Here is a 9,652-nt window from a genome sequence, read left to right as displayed (position 1 = left end):
TAGCTATCTATTTTCAGGTAGATTGTTTTATTTTACTCAGTCAGCCATATCACTACTCATTTTTTTTCATGAAAAAGGTCATAGCTGGGTAATCTATTTTCAGGCAAATTGTATTTATTGTATTTTATTTTACTCAGCCATAACAATTTATTTTCTGTTAACCAACTTGCTGGCTGGCAGGCAGGCAGACAGCTACTCATAGACAGGCAGACAGACAGACAGCTACTCATGGAGAATTGGACAGGCAGGCAGTCAGACAGCTACTCATAGACAGGCAGACAGACAGACAGCTACTCATGGAGAATTGGACAGGCAGGCAGACAGCTACTCATGGACAATTGGACAGGCAGGAAGGCAGACAGCTACTCATAGACAGACAGACAGCTACTCATGGACAATTGGACAGGCAGGAAGGCAGACAGCTACTCATAGACAGACAGACAGCTACTCATAGACAATTGGGCAGGCAGACAGCTACTCATAGACAGACAGACTATATAAAATCACAAATCACACACTACAGATAAAAACACCAAACACAATATTAGTTCAACTGTACGCTATAATTTCAGTGGGAGAACTGTAACTCATGTATGGGCAGTGGGCACACAATTACATCTAAATAACAGATATTCACCTGAATACAATGTAACAAACACAATAGTACCTCTAATTATTACACCTGCTCACCTGAACACAATGTAACAAACACACATTACTTCTAAATCCATCTGTCCTGAACATGTAATAAACACAAAATTACCTCTAATTACACCTGTTATAATAGGCTATGGCATTCTTGTATTTCTTGTATGCGAAACACGTGCGAACATTCCAGGGCCTTTGTGTCCTCATGTTGCTTTCTTTAATTGTATTTGACGAACAGGAGGAATGGCTCTTTCTGTTTCTCTCTATGATTTGATGGTGCTTTTATTCTGCCATTTTGGCGGCTCATATTTAAAATAAAATGACGTATATTGTAGTATGCGCCAATGGCAGCGGAGGGGGGCGTCTCCAACTATTTTGTTACAAACGCGAATCCGGTCTGGACTCTGGAGTAATAACGAGTCTTTTTCTTCTTGGGTATGTAACAGCTGCTAAAACAAAACCAATAACTGTATTTCTTAACCACGTTGAGTCACGGGATGCTGGGGGTGAGTTAGGAAGCCTTCAGTTTCCAGTTTAGAGGTTATAATTCCTCAATGGATTTTAGGGGGGGCTTGTTCGTGAAAAGGGAGTAATAGACTAAATGCAATAATAACTGGTTAATAGCTATTTAAAAACAAATCTGCATTAACCCAATGTCTTTTTTTCCCCGACTGATTTAAAAAAAATAACATATTTGCAGTTAACCCGTTTGTAAAGAAGTAACATTTGCCTGCAGTGTTGCATGTAGGCTTGTTTGCAAATGGGATCTGTAAGGGGAGGGAGTTGTGGTGTGTGTATATGTGTGCGTATGTGCAAGGCAGGTTTGGTTAGACATTTTACTCCCGAATGTTGCAAGTAAACAAAGCACATCATGTTGGAGGAACGGGACGGGACTCTCTCTTGTCAAATGTGTGGGTCATTGGGTGTTTTCTATTTATGTAAGTCTATTAAGCCGAGGGTTAATGCCGCAAATTGCTGTCTCGTTTGACTTTGGCATTGTTTGGTAAGGGCAACTGGAGGATTATGCTCCGAGAATATGACGACTTGAATCGTTCTAGGGCGTTCTCATTGCCAAATATTTAAGTGACGAACCAAGAGTTGGCCTTTTAAAACATCGGTGTGTTGTTGTTTGTTTTTAAGCCTAGCGTACTGCGAGGAGGAGAGCAAGTAGACGGAGAGGCGAGCAGCCGTACGTACGGGGTTAGTTGGTGCCAGCCGTGAACGACTGCATTTGTATTGTGTCAATCGTCCTACATTCGGTTGCCTCACGTTTTGTTTGCACGAAACTTGGTAGCTACGAGATGGAAAAGGTTGCTCTCTCTCTCTCTCCATCGCTCGCTGCACTGGGTGGGTGGCGAAGCTGTTAAAAAACAATGCCTCCATTGGTCGCACAATGCAAGAGGTGGCGTTTAGCCTTCAGTCAATGCGAATGATCCACTGAAAAGAAAGGGAATCTTCATGAATTCACTTATGAGGAAAATAGGGAATGTAAAAAATAAAAATACATTTAAAATGCAGCCACGATTTGCAACCGTGTGTGCATTCGCTGCAGCTCCCTGCTACTGCAGCTTTCGGGGCAGTTTACTGCTGCTTTATTTCTCTTCTCAGCGAGAGAAGGAATCCCGGGTTGTGTTTCTGACCCCGCCTCTCGTGGGCGGGGTCAAATTACCCTACGTCATTACCCCGCCCACTAGTGTCCTCAACCAAGATCGCATGGTTGGGGAGCTGTGATTGTCTACTATACTACTTGGTTGTCAAGGAAACCACGCATCGGCATCAATGACACGTGATTGTCTCTTGCCAGGCCATCCCATAAACAAAACCAAAAAGAGTTCTTGCAGGATAGCGACCCACTCTGTAGCAACCATGGTAAAAAAAAATGAGACAGAATAGTTTTATAATAAATTGATGCTCAACCATGTCCCGGGGAGGGGGGGGGGGGACTACAGCAAACCAACACACAGTAACCATAACCAACCAACCAGCCGTAAGCCAATCACAACGGGACCGTACCTCAGGACTATGGGATGTAAAGTGGGTTATTTTGGAAGTTCCGCCTTTTGTGGAGGCTTAAGAAATCAGGAATAGTGATTGGCTGCCACGCAGAGAAAGGGGTGGTACCCTGAGACAGCTCTGGAAGGCAATGTATATAATCTCCACCCACAGGCACGTGTCGCCAAACAAACTCCAGGAAGTCGTTTTTAAAAAGATCATCCATTCCAAACATGTAAAATAATAACAATGGCAAAATCATAATCTATCGGGGTAACTAAAAGTATAGGGGGGTATGTTTTTATAATTTTAGCATAGCTTTTATAACGGTTTGTTTCCCAATGTTGCTATTGTTGTATTTAATCAATCGATCACTCAAAGAAAAGTACAGCAGGAAAGCCTTGGTGAGGTGAGCTATGTGCAATTTGTGTATTGAACAGAAACATCTGACCCAAAATATGAACATAAGCAACAATATTCTTCTTATTATTATTACATTAACGTATTATTTTAATAAACGTGTCTTGTGCCTGTCTGTCAAGCGGTGAATGATCCCTGGGGTTGCTTGTCGCGCTTCAAGTCAAATGGGCGTAGCGGTGTGGCTGCACAGCGCAACATGCCCCTGAGTGACATGTGTTAACTTCCAATCAACCCCTGAAAACCCTTCCCATTCGCGGGCGGCGACCAATAGGATTCGACAGAGGGCGGGAGAAAGTGGAGGTGACCACACCTCCCAACATCCCCTGCTAAACGAACGGAGATTGTTTTCCTCTCGGCGAGATTCTCCAAAGCTTGGATTCTTTATATATATATTTTTTGTTTTAAACAAACAAAAGGGCCATAGACAAGTTAGCGTGGACACATATGGTCTATTTTTAGGTTTGTCCGATTAAGTTTGATCTCTTAAACTACACGAGTGCTTATCAAAAGAATCAACAGCGACAACTTCAGCTGGCCGCTAAAGAAGAGAGTAGAGAGGAGGGGGTGAGTTGAGTCCAGTTGTATTCATTCAGTTTTAAATACCTCGCCAGTTGTTTGCAAACGGTTTTTTGATCATGAACCACATTAAGCGACCAGAGGCAATGCTTCGTTATTTCAGTCATAGGATCGCGTGCAAACGCGGCGAGTGAAATATAATATCCACATGATCATCGTTGAAAACATAATAAGTCCGTCCGTCCGCCCGCTAACGGCTAGCGTAGCTGCTGCATGTCGTGTTGACTCGTGTTGTTTACATTAGCTTTAGATGGCTAACGGGGTTGATTCACTCTTCGTCCGTGCAACCACTCTATGGCTCTGCGTGCAACGAGAAAACAAATGGCATTTTCTACACGCACACAAACGACGCGTATAGCTGGCAAATCAATCCTCGGCAGTGGTGGGAAAAAATAACTCATTTCTTAAAGTAGAAGTATCAATACGGCAATATAGAAAAATACTCTGTTACAACTGGAAATACTCCAGTAAAGTAAAAAGGGGGAAAAAAAGTATGTGATTACTTTTACACCACTGGAAATGGGTCAAAGCGAGTCGACACCTTTTCTTCCTTCGGCTGCAAGAGCGTGCACAGTGCACACACCGTAGCACAAATGTATTAACTTCTTCGACCATCACCATATTATGAACTTGTTTTCAGTTGAAGTTGTGATCATGTATGTTCTCGTGCACACACTCCTTCCTCTCCCACAAAAACAAAAAGTTGATTTGAGTCATGGCAAGTTTGACGGCAAGCGTCTTTGACTGACGAGGGTTTCTCAGTCAAGTAGTCAAAATAGGGTTTAGTTGCTCTTCTGCAGAAATGGATGCTAGTATTAGCTTTTATTTTTTATTTAACTAGAGATCGGGAACGGGATGCGATTTTCAGGCCACACACTCCCCACTGTCCCCAGCGATCGATGCGTTACATAAAAATCCGCGACCTATCCAATTCTGTGAGCCCGCGGTACTCGGGAGGGTCGATCGACTCGACTGACTGATAGAGTGGCTTTTTTACCATCTCTGCCATAGAGAGAGTAGCATGAGATATGTCGTATTGTTTCTTTGATGAACTAGTATAATTTGTTTTATTTATGCAAACAAACATGCATTAAAAAAGTCAGCAATGTCAAGAAAATGTACAATTCAGTTCGTGTGCCATCATAATAAACACGAAATGACACATGTGTGATGGGTCACCATTCTCAGTGTAACAGTTATCGTACACTACATGGGGAAAGGCTCTTGTTCGGCTAAAGTTAGCTTGCTAGCAGCAAACCATGATAGCGTGGAAGTGTCGCTTTTCCCTGCAGATATATGATTTCCACTTTGATTGTGCTGCTGCCTGTTTGCACGTTCAGATCAAAAACTAGAATAACATTGATGGGTTCTTCGTTTCTCAGGGTATTTAAAACTGCACGTTGATTCAGTTCACTGCAGATCAGGAAAAAAGTATACGAGACTCTTATAAATCCATTAACAAATGTGTATTTTGCGTTAACGTGTGTGTGTGTGTGTGTGTGTGTGTGTGAGAGAGAGAGAGAGAGAGAGAGAGTGTGTGTGTGTGTGTGTTTTTACAATCACAATTACAAGAAAGTTACATTATTGGGTGTTTTGACTAGTAAGTTTGTCATTTGGTGGCTGTTGTATTAAATCGTTTGGCAGCACCCCCATACTCTCCATTCATTCCATGGATGTGTAGTGTATTACACTGTAATACTGTGCAGGCCTGTAATAATTACAGGCACTCTTTAACCATGCAAATGGTCCTGGAAATTAAAGCCAGAAAACATACCAGGTGCATGCTTCTTTACAGGCAGGGAAAAGTGTGAATGGCACCTGTTTGCTGCTTCAGTGTGGCTGTGAAGCTTATTTAATTATACAGTGTTTGACCAGTGAGCGACTGACTCCTTACTATCTATTGGGACATTTAGACCGTGGTACCGGGAAGGGTACCAGGGTGTTGACAAAAGCTCATAAGCCCAATATTACTCCTGCTGAAGCAGAGATTCCCTCTTACATGAACAGTAGATATTTGGTTTCCTCACGCAAGTGTTACAGTTGAAATTGCAATTACCTCTCTCCGTTGGGAATACAACTTACGGATTGTAGCTTTGGAAACGGAACAAGCCTTTGTATCTTCAAAAATGTCTTTGATGTATTTTAAATTTTTAATTCATAGATAATGTTATCTAAACAAATACCACAACTTATCGCTGACTTTTTCTGTAGTGCCAGATTTGCCAGGGTTTACAGTGCAAAAAAAAGTTGCAGAAAGGAAATTGATGGTTATTGGATCTGCTGACCATACTTCTTGATGCCACAAAATATACCTGAGTTATGCTGCATTAATAAACAAACTAATGCCATTTATTTGAAAGCCAACCAGCAGAAGTGTATCTGACACAATTTGTCATGTTGAATTAGAAAATGCACTGAGCGTATGAGTAGGTGTCACTTTTCAATAAAACTCAAATAAATGAAACACAATTTGTACTGCATGATACAGTTTCCCCCAGCTGTATGTAATAAACTGGCATGCCAGAAATCTTACATAATTTGTGCAGACATTGGTATTAGTTACTTTTTTTATATATTTTCATCAATGTCATCCCTTTTTTTTGGCTGTAATTAATGTATTTCCAAAGAGATTCATTCCAGAACATTCATTCAAATGAATTGTTTTTGATCTCAACTGTTAATTTCCCAAGTATTCATTCTGTCTCTATTTATAATGGAATCATACCCAAATTGGATGGATGTGGATGTTCATTGACATCCTACAATGCTCTCTCAGGTGTCACAGCTCCCGTTGATTATGCGGTCATAATGAAGCGGCGACTGGAGGAACAGGAAACGGTATTTGCGTCCCAGCAGCGGCGTCTCCCCGGCAGCGTAGAGGTGTTCCAGCATCGTATCCTGGCCCCGGCCCTACCCGCTGTCGTGCACGAGGCCGTGTCAGACAACATGCAGCCCACAGCGGGTGTCCAATACTCCGTCCCACAGGGATACCAGGTACATATCACCGATGCCACTATGACTACGATACAATGCTGTTGTGCTTCTTGCGTCGCAGGGCCAGTGCTGAGATTCCAATATACTGGGTTGCGAAAGCATCGCCATGGATGTGGCGTTCCTTGTGTGGGATTGTCAACAATATTACGCTGACATTGTGCAAGGTTGACTAATGACAGCCGACATCCAACGGCAAACAAATAATACATCCCACTTACATTATTTTTGTAGAACCACGTACACTCCATCGGAACGTTTGTGTATCAAATTGGGAACCCTTCAAATATAGTAAATATTAACAATATTAACCACCCTCAACCAAGTGGGCAATGAGTTGAAAACTAAGGCAAGTGGAGTCAAGGGACTTGGAAGTTTAGCTTATTTATTTTAGTTGCATACAGCAAGTTGTATCAGTGAGTGTGTTCATGGTTTGTGAATGTTGTGCAGATTTGACCCATTTGTCTTTCACAGTGTATATCACTCTCAATGAACACGGTGCTTTGCTTTCCTACCTTGAAAAGGTCTCCCGCCTTCTCCTACCAACATCTTCCCAGGTTCCCTTGGTGTCCCAGAACAGTGGAGGTCATGGTCACAGTTCTAGCCCTGCCGTCCATGGAGGGTCACATCACCACGGCCCAGCGGTCCAAGCCCACGGCCCCTCGGTGATGTCTGGACATGGTGGCCACACTGCCGCTCCCCCTGCTCCCTCTCAAGGAACACCACAGTTCCAGAGACTGAAGGTCAGACACTAATAAACACAAATCTTATTCATGAGTGGAATATATGTTATGTACTTTAACGTTAATGAATACTGTTTCTGACAAACTTTCTTTCCAAAACAACCTTGGGCGTGACTTGGTGTCACATTAGCTCTGTCTAGAATTACTGGTCCACCTCAAGGCTGGCTAAATCCATTGAGGGAGAAAAATGTGGATATAGTAGTATAATATGTAATTGTACAGCCCCTCTCTAAATAAAGTTACAAAGAGCTTTAGTAAGTAATATATAAGATGAGGAAATGCATTTAAATGAAACCTTTCTTTGGACCTCCTCTATGTGAAGGTTGAAGATGCTCTGTCTTACCTGGACCAGGTGAAGCTACAGTTTGGGAATCATCCACAGGTCTACAATGACTTCCTGGACATCATGAAAGAGTTTAAGTCTCAGAGGTAAAACGAGTAATCTCTTAGATGGGTTGCAAATGTAGTCCTACACTTGCCAAACCAACAGCAAACAAATATTACATCCCACTTACATCCCATAGTTCTATCAGACTGTTCAGACAAATTGAAACACTTGTGTTGGTCCTCAACATGGCCGGCATAGAACTACATTTGCAACCCATTGATAAATTCCAATCTTTTAGCAAGTAATTGTGTACTCATTTGGTAGCTTCTTTTTTCCTTTGCCCCCGCCACGTAATTCTTACATGCACTGTTTATTTGAAACTCCTTGCAAACTGTTCATCTTAGTAGCAGAGTAAAGAGCTATCTAAGTATGTAATCCTTTAAATTGTCAATTTAAACACATTGTATCGTAATTTCTGACTTCATCGTGCATCTCGTTTAGAATATTAACGCTTCTAAAGAAAGATCAGACTTATTATTATAAGCGAGGTAGTAAAAAACCTCCCGGTTTTGGGGGGAAAAGGAAGGAAGGGGCTTTTCAGAGTAAAATCTGTCTCACCTGCTTGGCACTCTTGGTGCAGATCTGTCACTGCGCCCATAATTATTTCCATTTTCTTGGGTCAAAATTGGGCCTTACAAAATACAAACATTGGAAAGCAATCATAGCCAATCAGGAGTGGATTTTCAAAAATCTGAATGATACAATGATGATACACGACTCCACAATGTGCACCAATTTGTGCACCACTGACGCAGATTTAAATAACAGGGTTGTATCAGATTTTTGCGAATGCAGTGAGCACTTACTATGAGACCTAGCAGATCATGTCTGTGTGTCTGTGTGTCTGTCCCGCTATCCAAATATGGAGTGTGTTGCATCAGCAAACACTCAGCTCCATATATGGGCACAAAAGGGGCCAGGTCCACTCAGCTCCATATATGGGCACAAAAGGGGCCAGGTCCACATATACAGTAACAGCGGGACAGACACACAGACAGACAGACATGATCTGCAGGGACTCAGCTGCGTTCGCTTCCCGCGTTTGCGCGTCTTACTGGTTAAAGAATGGGTTAAAGTGTCTTCCTGGGCCTACTGGTGGTGTGCATGCAAAGTTTCACGCTGATTGGTCGGCAGGTGTCTATGATTAGCTATACATGCCGGCCGCACACAGACGGGAGCCTCATGGCCTGTTGAAAATAATTATTATTACTGGGCTGGATAGATGTCTAGCTACAAGTTAAATTAATAACTGGGCCTTAGATAATGGTCATGTCTCGCAATAGAAACCAGGGGTGGTGTTGTGTCTACATGTCCCGGCGCTTGATTGACAGCGCATAATGGTTTTTGACAACGCATGCGCACTGGCGCACCGCTTATGTGCAGCCCTGACGATACAACACAGTTAACAATGCAACAGCAGGATTCATAATAACACTCACCACTCTGTCGTCAGTTGTTTTCAGTTTTGTATTCCAACAGAAACATCGTTCTGGCCAGTAATATTATACAATGGTGTCGCTCACTGGAAATATCCTTTCTACAAGCTCACAATGTGTTGCATTGTTGTGCCGTGTGTTTTTTTGTTTGACGTAAAACAACACTTTAAACTGTACTTAAGTCATTACATCTCAACTACACATCTGTGGCCTGTTTTCCACCAGTTAGAAGTTTCTTTGAAGCTTTCTTGGAAGTTTTAAGCAGATCCATTGTACTGGTAACCAAGGATCCACAATGGAGGGCATTGATGCCTGAACATTCAGTCATCAATGGCAGTTATAGTTTCCTGAAATAAACGTTGCATTCATATTTGAAAGAGAACCAAATCTATATGTGACAAATATCTAATGTGGATATGAGGCTGATTTGTGTGTTCAAGATACTCTCAGATGAACGT

General features: G+C 42.2%; 1 protein-coding gene across 7 annotated transcripts in view; it reads left to right on the top strand.

The window, feature by feature from the left end:
- The first annotated feature begins 1,052 nt into the window (after window positions 1-1,052).
- Window positions 1,053-9,652, top strand: part of sin3aa (SIN3 transcription regulator family member Aa) — a 29,291-nt gene continuing 20,691 nt past the window's right edge. For 2 of the 7 annotated variants that reach the window (XM_080761566.1, XM_080761564.1), the window contains exons 1-4: window positions 3,392-3,624; window positions 6,413-6,630; window positions 7,185-7,370; window positions 7,693-7,799. In XM_080761566.1, the coding sequence (XP_080617692.1) occupies window positions 6,445-6,630; window positions 7,185-7,370; window positions 7,693-7,799 (479 nt within the window). In that variant the 5' untranslated portion in view covers window positions 3,392-3,624; window positions 6,413-6,444. Of the gene's footprint in view, window positions 1,084-1,108; window positions 1,155-3,391; window positions 3,625-6,412; window positions 6,631-7,151; window positions 7,371-7,692; window positions 7,800-9,652 lie in introns of those variants that run through there. The other 5 variants (XM_080761565.1, XM_080761561.1, XM_080761562.1 and 2 more) reach the window with 4 other exon arrangements.

Source organism: Protomyctophum bolini (genome assembly GCF_963924005.1).
Source record: "Protomyctophum bolini genome assembly, chromosome: 4".
Lineage (NCBI taxonomy): Eukaryota > Metazoa > Chordata > Actinopteri > Myctophiformes > Myctophidae > Protomyctophum > Protomyctophum bolini.
The sequence above is the reverse complement of the archived record's forward strand: the minus strand, read 5'-3'. Positions and strand labels throughout refer to the sequence as shown.